Source organism: Drosophila subpulchrella, chromosome 2L (genome assembly GCF_014743375.2).
Source record: "Drosophila subpulchrella strain 33 F10 #4 breed RU33 chromosome 2L, RU_Dsub_v1.1 Primary Assembly, whole genome shotgun sequence".
In the NCBI taxonomy this organism is placed as follows: Eukaryota; Metazoa; Arthropoda; class Insecta; order Diptera; family Drosophilidae; genus Drosophila; species Drosophila subpulchrella.
In genome coordinates this window covers 19,420,607-19,444,478 of record NC_050610.1, presented here as the reverse complement: position 1 = coordinate 19,444,478, position 23,872 = coordinate 19,420,607, and the positions used below count along the sequence as shown (strand labels likewise).

The following is a 23,872-nucleotide window of genomic DNA, read 5'->3' as shown; positions in this document are numbered from 1 at the left end:
TTACAAAAAGTGAGAACGACAAAAGAGCGGCGAAAAAGTTTTTCTTTTCCACTTGGAAATTGTCAATTAGTAAAGTGCCTGCCAAGAATTGGCAATTTTTAAACTCCTTCGGGCCACGCCCATGCCGCCCCCGTATTTTTTGGGGTACAATCTAAGTGACTTGGAACCTGCATTTTTATGATGCTTAATCTAATTTCTATTTTACGATCTGGGCATTTTTTACGGTCGTTTGCCTAACGACCTGAGCGCTGAAATAAGTTAACCGCAAAAAGATTTTGCCTCTGGGTATGGTCGGGGATTTTTTTTTTGTATTTTGTTGTGGTATATTTTTATTTATTTAAGAGCGGTGGACCACGGCTTTGGACCAGAGCAATTTGTTTTGATTGAATGAAATATCAAAAACGTGACCTGGCCGTGCACTTTGAGCAATCTAGCAAGACCGAAAAGAAACAAATATATAATTCAGGCAATAATTTAGGGAAAGAGAGAGGTATAGGGCGGTCGAAAGAGATGGATGGAGAGCAATGTTCATCGGCTAAATGAAATGTATGCAAATTGAGCGTGAACAACCGCTTTAACCCGCAAGCACGTGCGAGTGATTGAACCGATAGAAAGAGAGAGGTGTAGAGTTATTGAGCTGATAGAAAGAGAGAGGTGTATAGGGGCAGAAAGAGAGGGGTAGATTATAAGAAAGAGAGGGCCTGAGGCAGAGATAATTCTGTCTAACTGAGCGAGACTGATGTTCATTGCCCCGATAAGTGTCCAATGATTAGTAATCTCAATATGATACACCGGCTTCTCAATAACTCACTTCTGGCCATCTCACGCTATATATCTCCGATCCTCCGTCCCTTTCACTCTTAATCGTGTTCAAGTGGCCAGTTAATCCTGGCAGCTTCCTGTGCCAAGGAGTTAAGGAGCATGTGTGCGTAAGACCGTTTTCAGTAGCTGGTTTGAATACATCATCACATTCATGACTTTTACATGCATTGCACTTCCGTAAGTGCTTCTACTTGGCAACGAGGGTTGTTTGTAGGAGTTGCAATGAAGAAGTATTTAATGGGTGCTTCTACTTGGCAACGAGGGTTGTTTGTAGGAGTTGCAATGAAGAAGTATTTAATGGGTATAAGTAAAAGCGTGATTTGTGTATTAACTTTATATAGCTCGAACAACCCAACTGCAGAACTAAATTGGAACCATTTATTTTACAACAATTTCTTTTAACAAAAATAATTTTAATGCAATATACCAAAAGTTGTAATTTATAATTACTTCAAGCTTAAATTTTAATTTCCATGCTCTCCCAATCTCCTCCTAAGATCTCCTTCTCAACTCACCCAATGTAAACTTAATTTATCTAGCCATGACATCAGTGCTCAACAATCCCTCGTGTTTATCGACGATAATCTACAACCTTTGGCTGTCCGCAGGTTATGCCAACACTTGGCAAAATTTATTCATCTCCAGCAATGATAACTTCATCGAACCTCCCACGCTGCCTGATTCCCCCTTTTTTGCTAAGCTCTTTTGGAATGCTTTTGCCAACGCCATAACTTTGCCCTAACACCCGCTACAGCGACCACATCTACTTTTTACCCCAACCAACCTCCAGCTGACCCATCTGTGTGTTGGTTCTCCATGGCGATTTTTTCAGTTTTTTTGATGCACAGAAAAAATATACTGATAGAGTTAATTAGAAATCTTTTTTTATATACAATTTAAACAAACTTTCTTGGACTTTTGGAAGGATTTTTCGAAAAAGATTTCTATAGAACCTCACAATATATATTTTTTAGGAACAATTCTTAATTATTTATAAGTATTTAAATGGAATTCCTAATTTATTAGTTATAATATTTTTGATATCGTAAAGTTTTTTGTTTTGTGTACTTCTCCTGCGGGTCTCAGCTGCGGTCACACACAACAGCAAGCGAAATCTTTACCACTGCCACAATTGGCAGGCAGTTGGAAGTCCGGGAGCGGTTATAAGGGGGGTGGCCGGGGAATTGTGGGTTTGGTGGCTTGGAGGACCAGAGAACTGGAGAACCGGAGACCCGGAGGCGGAGTTGTTGGAGGAGGCCACTTGGTCGCGACCACAGAAGTGACTTAACTCGTTTTAAGCCTTCTCATATGCTTGGCGTTTTTTTTTCCTTTTGAATATCCACCAGAGTTGCCTGCATCTATTTCATTTCAAACTCCACTAGACATGCCACAACGATGACACTTGACTGAATATTTATGGCCACAAATGGAGCGAAAATAAAATCGCCAAGTCACGGGGCCAGAAAAAGAAAGAAAAAAAATATAACAGTTGAGGAGAAAAAAAGTGGACACACATGGCGATGATTTTTAGATGCGGATGGGTTGCTGCTCCATGTCCGTGGAGACCATGCCCTTTTTTGGGGCGGCCTGTAACCGTTAGTCCGACCGACTAAAGCGGCTACTAAAGTCTTATAAGACCAGGTCTGCATCCGACTCTAAATCGGAGTTTGAGTAAGAGTCCGATTTGGTATCAAACTCCGATTCTTACACAGTAAGAAATATGATTCAAACATGATCCTTTAGAAAAAATTAACATTTTCAAAGTCATTATAAATTCAAATTCCAAAAATGAATTTAAAGTCATTTAAAAAAAACTTCAGTTGTTCTAAATATTAATGTTAATTAATTATTATATTATATACAGATAAATTATTTTAAAATCATTTAAATTTTAGATAAAGTTTTATTTCAAGATCGTTTTGGTTTATCTAGTATCGAGTTCAAAATACTGACTTAAAAACGGTTTTTTTCTGTGCTTCGTTTATGGGTTTTTTTCGAGTTGCCTTTTGGTACAGATACATTTTTTTAAATCATTTAAATTTTCGCTAATGTCTTATTTCAAGATCGCTATAGTTTATCTGGTATCAAGTTCAAAATATTGACTCAAAAACGGTTTTTTTCTGTGCTTCGTTTATGGGTTTTTTTCGAGTTGCCTTTTGGTACAGATACATTTTTTTAAAATCATTTAAATTTTAGATAAAGTCTTATTTCAAGATCGCTATAGTTTATCTGGTATCAAGTTAAAAATATTGACTCAAAAACGGTTTTTTTCTGTGCTTCGTTTATGGGTTTCTTTCGAGTTGCCTTTTGGCGATCTCTATCTTAATCTGCACTTATGTGTGGGCACATGAATGTCTGCTCTCGTTGCCAGTCTCAAATATTTGAGCTTATTTATGTGGCTTTTGTTTTATCAGCTTGTTTATTCAATGATTATAGGTTTTTGTTTTTTTTTTTTTTTCGTTTTTCGGTCGAGCTGAGTCGACAAAAGCTGGTTCGACTACCGTGTTTGGTTAGGTACTCGGGTTGCTAGGAGAGCACCGAGCACTTTTGCTTTAAGCCTATCTGTATGACCGCCATGTACTCGCCGGCAAATATGTAATGAAGCATAAGCAATTATGATAATGTCGTTTGAGTTTGGTTTCCGCTTTCATCGCTGGTTCGCTGCTTATCAGCAGTTGGGTGGCGACTGGGCGGTGGAAGACACTAGCAGCCTCGAAAATGTTGACAGGAATGTAAAAACAAGACAAAACGAGAGGAATGCTGGCTGATTAAAGTCGAAAAGTAAATACACTGACGGAGACCCCAAGAAAGGTCAGATGAGAGGGTTTAACAAAATTTAAAGGTCACTAAAGTCTTAAAGAATTTTGAGAATTTCGGCATCATATAAAACATTGTTGTGTTTTTAAAATATATATTTAATAGCACCAAGTAAAAATATCAAAGACTTTGTCTAAACAATTACACTTTGTTTACTTACAATTTTTTATAAAAATATATTAAGTACAGACTCCACAGAATTCAAAGAAATTCCCCAAATTTCAAAATATCTTATTCTATCAAAAAAGGTCAGGAATATATTATATAACGAACAGTGTCTACGGCTGACTCACACAAAATGGCTCTTTCATTTAACAGTTTTATTCATATTTCTCTAGAAATTTGTGTTCATTGGACATTTTCTCATGAATGTCACGTTCACAGTTGAAATGCACAAATTTTTGTTGATATTTACGTTTGTTTTTTTTTGTTCGTGGCGCTTTTGAGGGATTGAGCTGTATGGTGGCTCCGTGCCGCAGGTCGAAGCAATTTGAGTCAAAGTTTTGCCAGGTGGGAAAAGTTGTGGTAGTTTGAACAGCCCCGCACACCCAGCGGCAATTTATGCAAATCAAAATGGATCTATCCGTAGCAATAACTCCATCGAATGGCTCGACCACTTGAGAGAAAGAGCCTCGAGGCGAGGCTAAATTAAAACTCTCGCTTTGTGGCACTTTTCACCCATTGAACCTCAACGATAGTTTGACACTCGACACCCGACCGGCTTGAGCGTTTATCTAAAGTTCAACAACTTATGCAAATAAAGCCTGGAGACGCATCGGATTGAGTGTGTGCCTGGGATGAGTGTGCTTCAATCAATGCCAATGCCTCATGTAGAAGCACTTTTATGTGCAGGAATTTCATCCCATCCATCGTGATTACCAACCGCAAACGCCATTGTAATTCTCTATGTGCTATCTTCAATCTTTTCGTCATGTCTGTTCCTTCTCAGCTAGTTTTTTCTATCTGGATGATTAATATTTTTCCGTTTAGGTATGTGGTCATATTTCTGAAGCGATTACTCATGAGGGTTGTCTTCAATGTTTTTTTAGGTCTATGCTGCAAGGTAAATAAGCTTAGGTTACACACAAAAGTGTCAAAGGTTAAAATACCACTTGATGTCTCAAAAATTATGGGTAAAATCTTCTTTGTTTGTCAGTTGAGAATGGTAAACAAATAAATATTGGACTATCAGTTCGTGCCAGTTGGTGGCAATTTGTTGAAGATACAAAACAGAAGGAATACATCACACTTTGGGGCACACATGTTACAAGTTGATAAAGCCAATACTGATAGAACGCATATGACTTTAACAAAAATCAGTCTTTGTTTTAAAATAACCAGAACATTTTTTTGATTATGGGTATATTGGGATGCCTCCCATCCCATTGAAAGCATTTTGAAACTCCCAAATGCTGATAAAAACATTTCCTTCACCCGAAAGTACTTGTTTATCACAACTTTATGATTTCTTAGAGAAAAAATAATGAAATTAAAAGTCCCTAGATACATTACAAACTCCCCAGGTCTGCATAAATATCATAATCAGCACGTTCGCTCGACGAACCGATAAAAACATATAGTGCTTCAACAACCAGCAAATTAAATGTTCGTATTAACCTCATAAAACCGCATTATAAATGGGAGAACACTTGTCTAAATACAAGCGAACAAGCAAATAATTAAACTATAAATAAACAACAGAAACAGACGTCAACAAGTGCAATTGAGTTTTTAATTCACGTTGAATTACTCCGAGAGTATAATAAAAACATAAAGAAAATCCCACTTTGGCAATTAGAATAAAGTGGGGAAAATTCTGAGTTGCTGTGTAATTAATAAACACTTAACTGTTTATATAAGTGCACTTTAAAAAATGTTTTTTAATAGTGTGAATAATGTTTTCTAGTTTAGAATTAATGGTAATCTTTTAAAAAGAATTTTATTTAATGATATTCATTTATTTTAAGGACATTTGTCTTTATATTTTTGATATAAAATATTCTTTTATTGCTTTTGTAAAGAAATTACTAATTCTTTGTCATTAATATGTATAATTATTTTGCAAAATAATGAGTAAAAGAACTTTCAATAAAAATTATATGCATATGAGAAATGCAACATTATCTTTTTCTTGAATTAGTTTCCATTGAAATTTAGAAAAATGTGTCACTGCTCACATATTTTTTTTATTATTTAAAAATTTTTTTCTTTTTTAGATTTGATTTTTTCAAGTTGCATAATACTAGAACATCAAGACTTTGTCTCGGTTGCAACCAGTTTGCGCTGTGTGAACTTGACCTTTTCCCACCGCATCTGGCTGCAACGGAATTAGATGCACGTTGTTCGCTTATGTCACCATCGAACATCATTAGCATAGTCGTTGGAACAATGCCGGTTGCTAAGTAGCTGCTGGTAAGCCGCTTACCCCTGACATGCTGTTCCCCTTCCCTTGGCCACTGCTTTTGCTGCAAGTGGTTTCGATTCTCGCCGCTCGCGGTCTCGTGCCGCATTACGACCCAATTTCCTTTGGGGCACGTTTCTGGGTTGTGCAACCCGCGACTTTTCCCCGCCTCCGCCCTCGCCGCTCCACATTCTATAATACAATTACTAATTGGATTAATAATGACAGACAAACAATGGGGCAGCAGCGCCATGTGCGAGAAATGCTCAATGGCCAGCGGGATTATGTAAGGCTCATTGGTCTGCCTTTTATGGCCAGCGGAGAGAAAGAGCTGTCAAAATCTAGTCTTTGTTAGCTGCTGGCCAGAAATTAAACAAGGCAAGACAAGACAAGAAGACAAGGCATTTAGCTGCTCAAGTGATCAACTTTCGATAGGGTCTTTGGCCTGAAAGACAGATCTTTGAACAGATACTGATGGAATGCGGATTGGAGGGAGTGGTTGTTGTTGATGGGAAAAAATACTTGGTAAGCGCCATTAAAAATTAAGAAAATTTGTTAGGCGACCCGAAACCTCTAGGTAGTAGATGCCTTAAGATTTTTTCTATATTTCTAACAAGTAAAATATTTATTCGAAGTCATTATAAAAAGAATAAAAACATAATGCAAGCTTCCAATTAAATTAAAACAAATTCGAGATAATTTTTGCAATTCCTTTAAATATAAAACAAAACTCTAATATTTTTTGCACCACATAGATGGCTTAACCAATTCGTTGTCCACTTTCTACTTTTCAAAACCGCAAGCCACCACTTCACTACATTGTAATACAATGCAATTTAGAAGAAAGCCCCAGTTCTTAACCCCTTTCTTGCTAAGTGAACTTCCTAAAAATGCTTATAAATTAATCTCTCCCCTCTGCCAAAAAGACAATTTGCCACATCCATTGCTCTTAGCTTTGCAGACCCCTCGAAAACCCCTCACTTGCACCATCAAATCTTGTGGCACACAGCTGGCGGCAAGCTGACTTTGTCGTAAATAAAATGCATCCACGAAAACTGAGTTCACTTGCCAACACTTTCGCCAGGAAAAAAAAGGGGGCATGGCATGGGCAATGCAGATGTTGGACGAATTTTCCCTCATAATTAGCCGAAGCGCCTAAAAGCAGGCTAAAGTGGCAGGGCCGAGTGAAAGTCGCGCATTTTCTCCTAATGAGCAAAGACAGAGGATGAGAATGCGAATCAGTGTGAGCCCTCGAGGGCCAACTTAGATGAGAATATGAAACTAACCCGCTGCAAAATGCCATTCCATTATGCTAGACTATATTTTATACAATATATAAACTGCATATATTGTTGGGGGCCACTTGGAGGGGCTGACCCAATTCGAGGGGACAAAACCGCGCCCCAAAAACTAAGCATAATGAATGGCAACCCTCTGGCCTCTATCCCTATCTCTTTTCAGCTACCAACATGCCCTCTCTTTCTATGCCGCACGTGCTGCCAAATATATTATTTTGGAATGACTCTGCCTCGCCATGTGGGCTCGTCATTGTGTCTTGCTGATTCAAGGGTGTTTTCGTTGGTTTGGTTTAAAAAATTTGGGTCAACGGTGCGTATGATAATTCCTGCATTTGTCTGTGTAAGCCGCAGGCATAACAACAACGGCAGCAACAGCAAATTTGATTGAAATATGCACGAACAAGCAACGGGAAGTGCTACATAAAAATACACAAGTGGGAATCGGTTGGAAGGAATTGTAAAAAAAAATTTAAAATTCTGAATACCCTTTTTCGGAACTAAAAATTAATTATTTACACTACAGTTAAAGAACGTTATCAGAACATTTTAAATATGTAAAAGAAAAAAGAGATGGTCATGGCTATCTTTTTATAATACTATACGGAAATTTAAATGGAACAGATTAAGATTTTTTCTTTAATAGCCCTATATAATACAAAATAAATTGTAAAACCTACAGTGGTCGGCATAAGTATTTTGACAAAACAAAAGTTAAATATACTCATAATTTGAACTTACTTCGTGTAAACTATAGGCATCAATGGAAAGGTAATTTCAATGCCGTTTGAATGATACAATGCATTTCTTTACCCATTCAGTATTTATTGAAAAGGACGAATTTGTGTAAATCAACTTTTAAATTTTTTTTAAAAACTTTTTTCCTCGACTTGAAAACTTAAATTTTTTGATGCAAAAAGTTTCTTCAAACAAAAATAATAGTAACTGCAAAAAGAATTTTTCAAAAATCATTTTCCTTATATTTTTTATGAATTTTTGAAAATGCTTAAAAACAGGCATTTGAGCCATATTTTTCTCTTTTTCATACAAATTTTTTCCGACATTGTCACCTTCAAAAAATCATAAAAAATATAAGGAAAATGATTTTTGAAAAATTCTTTTTGCAGTTACTATTATTTTTGTTTGAAGAAACTTTTTGCATCAAAAAATTTAAGTTTTCAAGTCGAGGAAAAAAGTTTTTAAAAAAAATTTAAAAGTTGATTTACACAAATTCGTCCTTTTCAATAAATACTGAATGGGTAAAGAAATGCATTGTATCATTCAAACGGCATTGACATTACCTTTCCATTGATGCCTATAGTTTACAAGAAGTAAATTCAAGTTATGAGTATACTTAACTTTTGTTTTGTCAAAATACATATGCCGACCAGTGTATATAAATATGTATATTTTTATTTTAACTGAATGTTCAACTAGTTTTGACCATCAATGTAGATAACGTACCCGATTCAGATCTATACTAGCTAATTCGCGATTCCGCTGGCCGGATTATGGTTCTCATCGTGTTACCAAGCACAATGGCAAACTAAATTTGCCGCTTAATTGTAAGGATATGAAAGGGGAAGCCCACGGTACGTGCAGCATGTTGACAACGCCATATCAGCGTATCCTGACAGGATAACAAAAGCATACCTACAGCAACTACAACGAGTCGCACAACAACCACCACAGTGACGTGTGACATGCACGTGCGTCAAATTCATCATACGCCCTGGTGACACACCTCACAACCAGGCAGTGCGAAAGAGTTGGCAGTGGAATGTGGACTACAACCTGAAACAATTGAGCAATTATGAAATTTGTATCTATTTGTTTATGTTAATACGGCAAAGTGTCACACAACTAGGCAAAACAAGATAAAGAACCAACTGCATGCGCATAAAAACTTCAAGCTCAGTTTTTCGTTTTCTCCTATCTTGCAGATACTTTAGCCCGCTGAAACTTTCCACGCTTTCAATTTGTTCTTCCTAAAGTTTTCCAAACTTTTCCCAGATACAAAACACACATCCGAACAATTTGGCACGTGTTGACACTCAGTCACCTCCCCAAACCCCCTTTGCCTATTCTATCTATGCATCTTAATCTTCGTCTTCTTTTTAATAAACAATTTTCCAAGGATTTTAAGCGATTTTTAATTAAAATTATGGTGCGACCAGCTGACGCCTCAACTAACTCGGGCCAAACAACAAGAATGAGGAATCAAGAAGGGAGGATGGAAAAGGTTTCATAAGAAGCAAACACCGTAAGACGATTCTTTATGAGCACAAGAACCCGCTCGATGACATCAAAATGATAAAAGTCGAACAGCAACAAAGGCAGCGGAAAGAACAGAACGGTAAGGAACTGACTCAGCGAAGAGTCAACAACAACCGACTGCCCCAACATATTGCAAAATAAAATAAAGGTTCGGAGAAATGATATCTGTATATCTCTGCATTGAAAACAACTCTACCTAACAAAAATATACTGTTTCTAGACTTCAAAAAAGAAAATTAAAGAAAGAAAACATCTAAAGAATTATTTAGAAGTTAGATTCCATCCCATAGAAAATTATTTAATTTGTTAAATATACGTTGGTAATAATTTAATTTGATCAATTCAGTTGATTAATTTTTAAATCCTGAATTTTGTTTTTGTGTATTACTTTGACTGATAAGTTAAGCAAATAAAGCTAAGTATTCAAATCGTTAGCGTCAACCTGCCCAAGCCAGTGATGAGCTCATAAGTTTCTGGAAAAAATAAACATGAGGGAATCGAAATTAATCGACAGCGATTTTTTTTGTATTGCCCGCAATCTTAATAGAGGAGCCCAAGGGGACTGGTCTTTAAGGGGGTTTGGTTCTTTTGGTTCTTATAGATAGGTTATCAAAAGCAAACACAGACCCCCATACACTTGACTAGGCCACCTCTATTGATATTGATACGCATAGGGATCGAATTCCATTTCCAAGTCAATATATTTGTTTTCTTCGCCTCTAAATGTTTCTTATGTTGCTCCATTTGACTTTTTGCTGATAAAGCAATCGACTTGTGGTTGGTATACAAAGCACAGAGTAGTTATGGAATATTGTTTGAGCATGTTTAGCAATCTGTTTTTGGGGTCAGTAATTTGGTAATTGAAAATCACACTAAGTATGTATACCGAGCAAAATGGGTCAGAATAATAACAATCATGTGGTGGCAAAAGAATAGAACAAAAAAGCGTTAAAACTGTTTATAGGAAATGCCAGAGAATGACAAAGCGAAAGAGATATGATAGAGCAGAGCATCGGCGAAGACATAACAATCAAAGACATAAAAACTTTGCTTAGAAATTGGTTATTAACAAGTTCCAGAGTAAGGCAGAACAAGCAAAAAAAAGTTTCATCTAGCAACTGTGATTTAAGATGGTTTTTGATAAAGTAAGTTTGCGGTTATTGATGGAAACCTATTTAAAGAAGAGATAAAGTTTGACGAACTTGATCTAGTTTTGCTTGCTCATTTACAAAAAGACTATAATTAAAATATCTTTGGTTAGAAACGGTATTTAAAATATACCCAGAATTTTAATAGTTTTGATAGAGTCAAAGAATCAGCAAGTAATTTTAGACTTTCTCCTTCCAATGGGTGTAGACTTTTCCGCTCATTTTATGTTTACAGATTCCCTGCCTTCTTTAAATCGATTGATTTCAAGCTCTAAAACTATATCAATTTATTTCATTTTGTGTAAACAATTTAATACAATTTCTTTGATGAAATTTAACAAATGTTTACCAGTTTTCGAGTTCATAAACATAACTTGCCACTTTGTAGTGACTTAGAAAATGCATTTATCATTAATTGTCACCTGAGGAAGTGCCTGGCGCCTTTCCGCCTTTTGAATAATCAATCTCATTGACAACTTGAACGGTTTCCGCCTCTGTGGCGTTGATAGCCCCATGATAACTTCATCGCCTCCAACATAATTCATTTCACTTTTCTGTTTTCACAGCCTTTGCCATGTAAATGATATTTTTGGTGTGTAAGCTGTGATAAATGATACAACGACTTGGAAAGAGATGTTTCTGCAGTCAGAGATGTTTACCAAAGTTATCTTTGAGTGGCTGGGTGTGTGGATGTTATTTTATGAATTGGCTTGGGAAAGTTGTGTGTGTTCCACCGCCCCTCCCAAGCCCCTCGGATCCCCTGGGATTATGCTGATGAGAAAGAGACTCCGGGTCAGCCGAAAAGGTTAACGAAAAAAGTTTGCCCGACAATCAAGAGTTGTGTGTGTGTTTGTTATTTGCTGTTTGCCGAACTTTCCATGGGCTATCCGATGTGGATCTGAATTGGCATTTAATAAACTGTCATTATTACTTGACTCTCTTGAAAAGGGGTGCTCTGACACTTGGAGAGACAATCAAAATAAAACGAATAATAGAACACCCAAAGAGTTTGCCACAGCAGTCGGCGTATGAAAACATTTGCTTGCTAGGCAGTAAAAATCATGTGCAATTTGTCATTGATAGGCGACACTGAAATCGGACTCCTCTGCCGCCCAAAGCCAACCATATTGTTTATTTATTCGTGTCTGGGGCCAAACTTCTGCGGAACCCCGTTTTTGGGGTCTGGGGACAGCTGAGTTGGCCATAATGGCAATGGAAGCCGCCTCAAGTTCTCAATCTCAGACCAAAAATCAATTTCTGTATCCTCTGTTTTAACACTTCAGCGAACATTGGAGACTTCGCCTCAGACGAGGGAATCTAAAACTAATTTAAATAAAAACCAATCTGGCATAATTCGCTGCCTCTGCGGGTAAACGACAAACTTTCAACCGTAGGACGATTTTCATTTTTTATGGTGACCCTCCTTCATGTTTTCGCTTTCGCTGAACTTGAAGAAGATTAGGGGTAGGATGGGGATTGGGAGATGGAAGGTTGGAGGTGGGTGGCTGGAGGAGCCATGTGGCTCTGCATGCTGATGACTATCCAAAAAATCCGAAAAGAGCGAATCCTTAAGCCCCGACACCCATCAACAAACAGAGCCCAGAAACAATGGCACAACACACATAAAAATGTGTAGGCAAAGAGATAAGCAAACATTTTTGTTGGCTTTCCTTTATTTTCTTTGGCCACACACAATGAAAAGCGAAAGTGGAAATGTTTGCTAGTGTCTGCTTTTAGGCCTTGGCTGGGAAATGTCCAAAGCACGATGGGCACAATAGAATCACTTATATAGGTCGAAGTCGCCAGTCGCTAGTTATGAGGCCAAGAAAAACCATGGCTGGACCATAAAAAATTACAATAAACAGCAGCAGTCGTCCAGACCGCAAATACAAATAAAAATGGCTGAGAAAACTCGAGGAATTTATATTGCCCGCAAATAAATGGTTGTTCTGTACAGTGTATATCTAATAAATTAAGGCATGAACATTTTTGTCTAAGGTATCAAATAAATTAAGACATTACCGTTTTATAAATACTTTTACTAAGAATATTAATCTCTAAGCCACATTTGTAAGGAAGCTGTTTTTCATTCCACTACAACTTTTTATTACGTTTTTAAAACGCATAAATTACAAGTTTTCGGCTTTTCAAACTTAATAATATTAATTTTGAAATTTCTTAGGATGCACTTTTTTTTAAATATTGTATCAATGTAACGCACTGTCTTGTAATACCTACTCCTTGTTGATATAACAGCTACATTCTGCTCAACGTCTATCTGTCTGTCTGATTCTCTTTCGCTCGTTTTCTCGGGAAATTAATTTGCGGCATTCTATGGTTTACGCATTTCCATTTACTGAATGGAAATTAATTAGCCACGCAGGGCTGTCGAATGCTGGATGCGGTTGGCCAGCTAATAACCTCAGACGCTCCCGTCTTGGCCAAGAAATTGGATTCTCAACGCTGCAAATGAATCTCAATATTGGCTAAAGGTTGCAATTGAGTTTTGGTGGGAAGCGAAAGCGAAAATGATGCCCTTCAAGTCGATATTAATGGAAGCAGGGTTTTTCGGTTAATTAAACCCAAGTTTGTATGTGAAGTATATTTATGCTGCCAAGTGGAAAGCTTGATGTTGAGCTATTAACTAAGATATTTGGAGAAATTAACCAAGGCGAACTAGCTTTGAGATCAGGGGGGAATTTTCCATTTAAGTCATATATAAATGGAAAATACAAAAATTAATTAAATGCAATGTACTAAAAGAAAAGTTATTATTATATTACACATTATTATTTATTATTTTATTAAAAATTAAAATTATTTGATATAGTAAATAACTTCTAATCATTCCCCTATACATCTTTATCCAGACTTTTCCTTCGTTTTAGTTGTCAGTGCATCGACCCGATTTCGAGTTTGCATACAACTCTTATCGTTCGTTGACTAATGCTGCATACAGAATTGATAAACTGGTCGTTACTCCGCAGAACTCTATAAAACCTTTCGCCAATTTGCAGAAACCACAACATACACCCCCCCTGGAACTTCCTCACGCCCAACAACATATGGCCCCAAAAATGTGTGGCAGGAGTTGGGCGACCCTCGTTTTATGGGCTGATAAAAGGACTTTGCAGCAATCAAGAACCGCAAACATGTTAACCGTTAATGCCCCCAGACACCTATAAGAGTGCTCAGTCCTTTTCCGGGTCCCGAGGTCCTGGCCATAAATGCGCCAAAAATAAATTATATTTAAACAAAATAAAAAAAAGGCTACACCAGAAAGGGACCATCCGGTTACAGGCCGCTCGCTTTCAGATCTCAATAATTCAAAACAATTTCGTTTTATTGCCGGCAACTTTTTCGGGGGTTTTCATTGTTTGGCTCGCATGTGGGTGGTAAATGAGAGGTGGGACTTGTATCCTCCAAGAACAGTTTAACCTCAACAAAAGCATATTGACCCACGGCACATGGTCAACCCTTTTTAACTCTTGCGAGGGTCGCGTGAAAAGCCAGAACATAAAAAGGATGTGCACAGTGAGATATAGGTTAAATTATTTTCATATATATAAGCAGTAAACAAATTTCGTAAATTAAAACATTTTTAAAAATATTCTCAAGATAATATTATTGATATTATGAATCCGTCAGAACGCATACAAATATGGCGGTCTTAAATTTATTTATATTTCTTTTGTGTAATTTTATCTTCAATTTCATATTTTGTTTTGAGTTTCTTTCCGTGTGATAATGAAAATGTATGTATGTGGGGGAATCCCCGGCAACTTACCGCTATTTGGTCCGCTGCGGGTCTGATGAAGATGAACGGGTTCGTAATCCTTTTAGCGCCGCTTTAATGAGAAATTCCTCCACAACCACTGCACACGCACTCACTCCACCGGAAGGAATGACAAGCACCACTGTCCTTTTAATTATCCACAAAAAATGGAGTGTGTGTATAAAATATCTTTTTTGGCACCCGATCAAATGGTTCAAATTGCCGCACTGGTCCGGCTTAATTACCGTTAATTGCAAATTGCTATTGTATTTTGTAATTTAATTTAATTCAATCAAAAGTCGTACAGATTCAATTGACACACACAGACACTTCAGCATTTAATTAGTGGCCAATGTTGCTGCTGTTATCGCTGTTATTGAGATAGCGTGATAAAACGGCACCAATGTACGCGCACCCGAAAGACGAAATTCGAATCTGAACACTTGAATCTCGAACCACCGCACAGCAAAAGATTCAAAAACTGAATGCCGATGGATGGCAACGAAAACAAGTGATCCCCGTTAACAGCATGTTAACAGAATGCTGGCCAACAGGGCGTATGTTAGCGCTCTCTCGGTTTACCCATTAATCGTAAGGTAACAGGGTATATTGTTTTTGGCTAAGTCCTGCAACAGTGAGAAGGAGATATCAAGAAGTTAATAGGATAACAAGGGAAATAGTTGGAAACAGTCGCAGTGCAAATCATTTAAAATTAGATCAGATACTTAAATTCCACAAAAGTGCATTTCTCTTTTTACCTTGATATTGGCCACATACACAAAGTAAATTAAATTAAAAATTCGTTTTAAAATGTCATTCAACAACAACAAATTTTAGAAAAATTGTTGGCCTTACATGTTTTAAGTTTGAGCAAGTCTAAACTGTTCACGTACGTGTTAACTTTACATTTAACTTAAGTATTGAAAATAAAATGGTTTTAAAAAAGCTGTCAGATTATTAATTACAAAAAAATATTTTGTGTTGTGGGCGATATTCAAACCTTACAAAGCACATAAAAGTATTTATAGATATTTAATATTTTAATATTAACAAACCTAACATTATATGGCTATTGAAAGTGCAACGCTTAAAGTTTTTGCAATATGCTATGGAGTAGAGGATATCACAAAGTCGAAGCAATTTCCCCTATGTGGCTCTCTCTTGCTCGAACTGTTGTTGCTCGTGAGCGAGAGAGAGGGAAATGAGTGTGGGAGCGTGTAAAAAAGTGTGAATGGATGACATGGACGTAGTTTAAAAAGATTTATAAGTAAAGGGATGAATTTGTTTTAAAACAACTAAGAATATTATGATGCATATAATAAATAAAGAAAGTCATCAGTAATCATTTTATTATATTATTTTGAATTTAAAAAACTCTTCAAAATGAACTTATGTGGTTAAGGCTGTGATTTTTATGATACTTTAATTGTTTAATAAAATACATTTAGAAATTATAAAGAATTTAAGATACACTAAGAATCATACAATTTTATTAAGACACCCTGCATTCATGAAACACTTTTAAGTAATAGATATCTCTTTGGGGGTTTTTATACTTTTTATCTTCCGAACACAAGACAGAATGGTTAAAACTCGGTATCAGCCTGTTCCTGTCAAAAATAAAGTTGTATTGTAGCTTAACAAAAATGAAATTATCAATATGTGGGAAACATTCTTGAATATCCAAGCCTTATCTAAAAAAAAACCCACATAGAATGTTTAAAAATGTGTGGCCATTTTCAAGGAAAACTGAAGCTGGCGCCTTATGTTAATGTAAACCAATTTGGTTAGGCCTTTCACAAGCCCTTTAAGAAGTGTACAAAATTTCGCATGTTCATTAATGAATCGCCGCCATAAACCGCCCTTTAAACAGTAGCAACAAATTATTTAAATGGAATCCGGCCGAACGGCGAGTGATGGTAAATCGGTTCAAAAATTGAATGTAATTAAAACCCTGGCCCATAACAAAGGGCAAATGTTTCAGCTGTAAATGTTTTCGCAGGCCAAAAAGGATATCACAATAACAACCACTCCATACATTGAGAAAAAAATTGTGTAATAAAAAAATATTTAAAATTTTGCTAAGAACCTTTCAATATAATAAGTAGGTTTAATGCGTTCTAGGTATTATTATGGTATTCTTTAAATTTAATTTCACAAAACTGCTTTTCAGATGTTATTTTAAAAAAATTCTAACGATTACTGATTATATTTTTCTAGCTGCAGGGACATAGATTTTCTCCCAGTGTATTCTGGGTTACGTTGTCAAGACGACCACATCGACATCGACACTGGCATTGGCCAAAGCAATTGACAACTTTCCAGCAGGTAAGCAGGTAAAAGCAGCCAAAACAAAACGGAAAACACTGAAAATCCCGAAAATTTTGTCAAAAAGAAAACTCCGCGCTGAAGGAAGGAAACAAGGACGAGAACCCAGCACCTGCAAAAGGAGCGGAAAATTGGAAGACAAGTGTTGTGCGGATTTTCGCGGAAAACCAGGAAGTGGGCACAGAAACGGGGAAAGGAAATTGAATAGCTCGAGAGGACTCGCAGCTGGAGAGCTATTTGAATCTGAATCCTGGTCCTCGCAGCTGGCCATGGCCATGAACTTCTACGATGAGGAGATCACAATCAGCGGGCCCGACTCCAAGCATCTGAGCAGTGTTCAAATGGAGCCGCGTAATGGTGGACCAGGAGGTGGCAGAGGGGAAGCCACGGGCGGAGGAGCCATGGGCGGAGAAAGGGGGGCAGGAGGCGCCACTGGAGGTGCACAAAGAGCAGCCGCGGGCAGGCATCGTCGAATGGTGAGTGGTAATGAATTTTTTCGGTTAATTCCGTAAATGAAAAAGGATACATAAATTCGTATAGAAAAAAGTTTAATTTAATGAATGAAGTCTTACTAATCTAAAGTTACCCATCTGAAAAACATCCGTGGTTTTTATTTTATTTTTTTAAAAAATCGCAATATCCTCAATTAGTTCTAGTAGTATCATCTTAATAGGAGTTTCTTTAAGTAAAGTTCTCTCAAAATTTAAAATGCGCATAAATTGGGTTATTTTATATTCAATCCGAAAAGCATTCCCTTTTTCTTACAATCCTATTCGTAAACACATGTATCTTTCTTCCCTCCTAGCAATTCCAAAGCAACTCTACAGATGACGATGGCCTACTCCAGGACATCATTGACCACGATGACGAGGCGGAGGACAGCGATGATGACGATGACAGCGAGATGCAGTTGCCCCAGGGAATGACCATGGGTGTGGGTATGACGGGTCTGGTGCCCGGACCTCATCCCCAAAAGCGTCCGGGAAGCAACCGGAGTTCCAAGCAAGTGCCGGATGACACCATGAGTTCCGGCAGCGAGGAGGCTGCCATGAGTGGAGGATTGGGATCCGGAGGGGCAAGAGGTGGTGCCAAATTGCCGCACCATAAGTTAACCCTGCCCATGAGGAGCAGTGCTGGCGGAGCCGGAAGATCCGAGCGACAGGAAGAACAATCCTTCAACATGAGTCCGGATAAATGGGAAGAACTCTCCTTGCCCGGGGAACTCAAGGAACTGTTTCCCTATATCGTTAAGTACACCCCACAAACGATCGATACCCCATTTCATCTGCAACCTTTCATCCCGGAGTTTGTGCCCGCTGTGGGCGATGTGGATGCCCTTCTAAAAGTTCAGGCTCCTCCACTTTTGCAACCGCAACGTCAAAAGGAGTTGAATGATCACTTGGAGAAATTGGGCCTATGGTTGCTCGACGAACCGTCTGGTACCCAAAGTGAACCCAGTCTCCTGAATATGAAACTTCGATCGGTACTAAGCGGAAGCATGGGTCGTAATCCCCGTCATGCCACCTCGGCCTCTCTAATTCCCACCGCCCGTTCGGGCAAGGATATAGATAAATGGATCTCTGAAGTTGAACAAGTTCATATGACTCAAGCTATGTACGATGCTCAGCCCAGAAAGGATATAGATGCTCTTTTAGAGGATTGGCCAAGATCTTTTGGCGATAACGAGACTAAGAATGCCTTAGATCAGGCCTACAGATCCTGTCTGCAGCAGAATATATCCCTAGCTGACTATGTGAGAGTGCTTTGCGAGAGGTTTGGAGTGGAAGGACCCTTGGAGTCTCAGGCGGATTACATCCACAATGTCCAGACACTCTTTGCTCTCTACTTGGCCGCCAGCCAGGCGTGGGAATAATGTTTTGAAAATAAGACTCAGATTATATGGAATACATATAACATTTAAGGAAAAAAATAAACCATATTTAAACAATATATATATATATCAATTGAATGTTTTAAGAAAATAAAAACATTATCAAGTATTCAAACAAAAAATTCGTTCGATTCAAAGGTAACCATATTCATTATAAATTTAAAATTGTATTATTCAAATTACTGACCATACATATATCAAAGTTTACTTCTCAGTGCATCGGCTGGTACCGGCCCCACTAATAACGCTAATGGCTTCGATTAAGTGACAGCCAGACGGCGTTTGTTTGCCCCTCTCGATGGGGATGCCTTTATATTTTTCGCGTACCTTTCCTCTTTGTTCCAGGACCTGGCCTTAAATCGCTCGGAAAGCGGTCAACCCATAACCTTGTCGTGTTTGATGTTATGGGGTGGCCCAAGAGGGGAGTACGAAAGGTGGAAAAAGTCTACGGATTGAAAGAAAAAATGGTTCTTATGAACAAAATGGGTAGCCAATCAAATACTTACCAGCATCACATCTGTAAGTGTCATAAACGGTAAGTGATTCTATCGAATTTGTCAAGCATACTAAAAGGGGCCATATAGCAAATAGCCTTTGAGTCACAGCAAATATTTTACCGTGGACTTAATGCAACATATTGTTTTACAAGCAACATAACAATTCACTCTTTCGTATAACAAAAAGATTTAAATTTCTTAAGCCATAATTTAGTGGAGTACTTTTTGCCAGCCATACAAATTTAATTTGTTTCACCATATTTTCCGAGATTTTTTTATTTGCCAGCGGGCAGTCGCGAATGAAATGAAAATCTCCGCGAGGGTGGCAGACATCCAAGTTGAATGGTTTCAATTCAACACCATTCATTTTAACATAAAATCAAGACAGGACAAAACAAAAATTGCATTTAACATTTAATACAAAATATTTTAAAAAGAATTTTAAATAATTTCTAAATTTACTCCTTGCAAGCATAAAACATTTTGCCAACGAGGGAAAAATTAACAATATTCTTTTATAAAAAAAAGGTTGATGAATCTGTAAAGCCATAACTGGCGACTGAGCATCCTAAAGTTCTTTTAACCGCTGCCTATCTATGGGGGCTGGGAAAACACGGCCGTGGCAGGTCGTCCATCCCCATTTGGACCCGTAAACCAATCATGCACTTCATCAAACACACAACAGCAGCAGAAGCAACAGCGCCAGCCGAACAGAACAGCCGGCGATGCCTAATTAGGCCCGCTTAAGACAACACGTTGGCCAGGCCAAAAGCCCAGAGTGAGCCCAAGTCCAAAGCCCGAGTCTGGCGGAAACGGCCTTAATTATGCGTAAGCCGTAAAGAGCCCATTAATGTCATTTTCGTTGCATCGCCAATGGAGGGTGGGCGGAGGGCGTGAAAGACGCATGTTTGATCAACCGACAATTTGGGACTGCACAAATCAGGCGGATTCTGTATGTGAAGTGAACTTCGGAGGGTTGTAGTTATTAATGTGGTATTGCATTTAGCCTCTATCGAATTGTTTAACCCATCTTTTATATAATTTGTTATTAATAATTTCTATGGCCTCATGTAAAATTAGTTTCTTATATTATCAATAAAGTATTTTTTAACATGAATTTTTAACAAAGTAATATAGTAGTGGGAAACGTATCGAGTTTTTCTGAATGGTCTCAAAACGATTTCCCATTTTTATCACGCATATGAGCCTCATAACTTATATTAGTTCCGCAACAATACTCAAGCTACAACACCTCCTGAATGGGATGTTACATACATATGTATGCCATTAATAGTAAATTAATTAATATGCAACAAGTCATTAGCGAATAATGGCAATTACATTAACTTTAACTCTACGTTTAAAAAGTATCTAAATAAAAAACGAAAAAATAATACAAGATTTGACTTAAATTCAATTATCCGTTAAGATGTCTTATGTGTATTCTCTACCCACCGCCAGAGGGTGCTTATTCTGAGAATGTTTTGGTATTTTCTTATTGCTTAGTATTTTTGATGCGGCTTACTGATTTATCTAAACAAACAAATAAGATTAAACATTGTATTTATATTAATCTGATGTTGATTTTGTTGATACCCCCCCTCCCTAATTTATGTTTAAATTTGTTATACCTTACGCGCCGAACTGACCGTTTTTAGTGTAGATGATAGTACGATAAAATACCGAAAATTCCGGTAAGCCAACCGCTGTCATTGCATTCGATTGTGCATATATCGATACCAATAGTTATACTTGATATCAGGAAGAGTTTAAACCCCCCATTAGATAGTTTCTATGTGTTTGTCTTGCTAGTATTTTTTAGCGTGCTTTGGTATTTTTAGGGTGTTTTTTGTTTGTTATTTGATTTGATTGAACAAACTGCGACAGTTCAGTCAAGAGAGAGAGAGAGCAAGAAGAAACCATCGTTTTCAATAAACAAAGATTCCTTTTTGTAAAATAACGCTTTAAATGAATCGGCCCGCCAGTTGGGATGAGCCCCAAGGACCCTGCAGGTACTGTGAAATGGCTGTGGAGGATGACAACTACCTGGAGTGCCAGGAGTGCCGCCGAATGGTGCACATCAAGTGCCTGCCACATGCGAGCACGCCTGGAGATCTTTTGGGCGACATTTTCTTCGAGTTCACGTGCGTCAAGTGCGTGTTGGACAAAGTGCAGGATTCAGCCGTGCCCTCCTCGCTGGAACCCATTAAGGAGGTGATAGTGCGCCAAAGGATTCCCTGGCTACTGGTGCTCACCCTAACGCTGTACAATCTGTCCATCAAACAGAAGGGTTTGGGCCATCACGGATTCTTCCACTGGCGCACCCACATCATCAGCTTTGTGGACAAGAACTGGAACTACATATTCGGATCCAATGTGTGAGTGGTCGTATTGGTAATGTCTCTTAAAATATCACTAAAATATTCACCTTATTCAGTCGTCGCCGCAAGCAATGGACTGGTTCCGTGTCCGGAGCTCTATCCCACAACAGTCCGGAGTACTTTCAGTCGGGTTTGGATGTCTTTCAAGAGCACGGCTGGTGGAAACTGGCCAAACCCTTCCTGACTCCAAGAAGCGTCCTACGAGAATGTGAGTTCTATTTAAGCTAGGAAAAACAAAGCTTATAAACCCTATCCCACCAGATGAGAAAAAGCAACTGCTGCGATTGCAACTGCGCAATGAAAAACGTTTGCCCGCCACGGATGAGACCAGCTGCAGCAGCGAGATTTCAGTTACCGATCATACCAAGGATAAAACCCAGCCTATAAAGGTGGAAGCTGATGAAACCAATTCAGCAGAGGGCTGTGCCCGCACCATGTAAGGTTTTTAACTTGTTTAAATCCCCTTCTGTATACTTATTGCAAATTCTCTCTTTTGCAGTCCCTACATGGGTTGCCCGCCGAAGGTAAAGCCACCACCCGTGCCACAGGAGGCTATTCCAACGTCACCAGTTCCTCAAGAAAATACAATTCCACCTATTCAGGAGCCAGAGGAGGAACCACAGCATCAGCCTTTGAACATGGTTCAAGCCAGTCTGATGGATTTCCTGGCTGAGAGTCTGGGAGGCGATGATCTTAGCATGTTTGGTAGCCTACCAGGCATAATGCCACCTCCACTGATTGGAGTGGGTAAGAGCGATTTCTTTATGAACGAACCGTTGCTGCAGGCGCCTTCGAATAGTGAAGGTCTGTACGATATGGATACAAGTATTGGCATACCAAGCACCACTAAAGAAGTCAAGGGAACCAAACACATCAAAGAAGAGTTTACAGATGATACCAAAACCAATTCAACCGAGGAGGCTACCACTGAAAGCAGTGAAGAGCAAAAAGAAGGCGAGGGAGAGAATGATCAGATGGATGAAGAAATATCCTCAGACTTTCAGCCACGGATAGTGCAGGTTACCAATTACCAGGCGCAAGAGGCAAGTGAAACCGTTAAAGAAGAGCCACTGGATGAGGAAATGCTAGACGAGGATGAGGCGATACAAGAAACATCCCCTCTCATTGAGCCTTGCAAACCAAGTGGATTTGTAAGACAGCCCCGAAGAAATTGGCCTTGGTTGCAGGAGGCTCAGGAATCCGATGACCTTGCCATTCCCAGCGAAAACCTTCAATTGATCAGTGTGTACGAGGAGCAGAAGTTGTATCAGCGACTTCATAGAATTGTTTCTCTGGAGCAGGAATGCCAAATATCCATACCCGCCTATGTGCGGCGTTTATATCGTAAACTGTCTCTTCGGAAATGGAAAAGGGACCATAATCGCCCCATATTTAACCTGGATGAGCACATAGATCCCTTGGGCAGAGCACGCTTAAAGATGCAGGGTCATCAGCAGGCTCAAATACTGGATAGATATCAACTTTTGGCCCATTCGCGGCAGGATGCAAGAAGTTCCTTCCACGCCCGTCTGGCGGGATGTACTCAGTACGAGCTTTTTGAGTCGCCCTACTCTCAGAGAGTTCTCCATCCCTTTATCTTCCGGAGCGAAACGATGGCTCCTCCATGGCTAAAACTCATGTGCGAGATGCAGCATCGCGTGAACGGATCTCATCCCACGAGATCCACTATCGACTTTTGCTTTGTGAGACCGCAGCACATTCCAGCAGTGAACGCATTGCTACAGAACTCCTTTTGGCCAAATATTGATGGTAGGATTTCCTATTCCTAGAAATTCGTACCGTTTTACTTATGTGAATCTATTTTATTGCAGTGAGTGAGTGTCTCAGCTATCCGGACTACAGTGTAGTGGCCCTGTACAAAAAACTAGTCATCGGCTGTGGATTCCTGGTGCCCGATGTAGGTTATAATGAAGCCTATATCTCCTTCATGGCAGTGCGTCCTAGTTGGCAACGCAGTGGCATCGCCAGCTTTATGCTGTACCATCTCATCCAGACGTGTATGTCCAAGGACATAACGTTGCATGTCTCTGCCACCAACTCCGCCGTAATGTTGTACCAGAAGTTCGGCTTTAAGATGGAGGAAATCATCCTTGACTTCTATGACAAGTACTTGCCTCTGGACTCCAAGCAGAGCAGAAATGCCTTCTTCTTGAGATTACAGAGATGAGATCAGTTCAAATACACAAATGGTACTGAATTTATAATTCAAAGTATCAAAC

At 38.7% G+C, this 23,872-nt stretch overlaps 3 protein-coding genes across 3 annotated transcripts in view; 2 read left to right on the top strand and 1 right to left on the bottom strand.

Annotated features, from left to right (window-relative positions):
- LOC119547168 overlaps positions 1 to 15,007 on the bottom strand; it is a 45,186-nt gene extending 30,179 nt beyond the window's left edge. Inside the window, exon 1 of the mRNA XM_037853895.1 lies at positions 14,548 to 15,007. The gene's annotated coding sequence lies outside the window, so the exon portion shown is untranslated. The remainder of the gene's footprint in view (positions 1 to 14,547) is intronic.
- On the top strand, positions 6,457 to 18,776 carry LOC119547167 (intraflagellar transport protein 46). The gene is made up of 5 exons (XM_037853894.1): positions 6,457 to 6,565; positions 9,513 to 9,691; positions 16,756 to 16,863; positions 16,931 to 17,339; positions 17,669 to 18,776. The coding sequence occupies exons 4-5, from the start codon at positions 17,133 to 17,135 to the stop codon at positions 18,734 to 18,736; spliced, it is 1,275 nt and encodes a 424-aa protein (XP_037709822.1). The 5' UTR covers positions 6,457 to 6,565; positions 9,513 to 9,691; positions 16,756 to 16,863; positions 16,931 to 17,132; the 3' UTR covers positions 18,737 to 18,776.
- A 2,443-nt stretch (positions 18,777 to 21,219) lies between these two features.
- On the top strand, positions 21,220 to 23,872 carry LOC119547213 (cysteine-rich protein 2-binding protein). Its single transcript, XM_037853963.1, has 5 exons — positions 21,220 to 21,629; positions 21,689 to 21,840; positions 21,894 to 22,068; positions 22,132 to 23,402; positions 23,465 to 23,872. Exons 1-5 carry the CDS (start codon positions 21,220 to 21,222, stop codon positions 23,818 to 23,820), a joined length of 2,364 nt encoding a protein of 787 aa, XP_037709891.1. The 3' UTR covers positions 23,821 to 23,872.

What these genes read in the sequence shown, in the direction of transcription:
- LOC119547167 (XM_037853894.1), top strand. Translation starts at nt 17,133, where the DNA reads ATGGCCATGAACTTCTACGATGAGGAGATCACAATCAGCGGGCCCGAC. An exon ending in CGGGCAGGCATCGTCGAATG is followed by an intron (nt 17,340 to 17,668) that starts GTGAGTGGTAAT and finishes CTTCCCTCCTAG; the next exon opens with CAATTCCAAAGCAACTCTAC.
- LOC119547213 (XM_037853963.1), top strand. Translation starts at nt 21,220, where the DNA reads ATGAATCGGCCCGCCAGTTGGGATGAGCCCCAAGGACCCTGCAGGTAC. An exon ending in TACATATTCGGATCCAATGT is followed by an intron (nt 21,630 to 21,688) that starts GTGAGTGGTCGT and finishes CACCTTATTCAG; the next exon opens with TCGTCGCCGCAAGCAATGGA. An exon ending in GAGGGCTGTGCCCGCACCAT is followed by an intron (nt 22,069 to 22,131) that starts GTAAGGTTTTTA and finishes TCTCTTTTGCAG; the next exon opens with TCCCTACATGGGTTGCCCGC.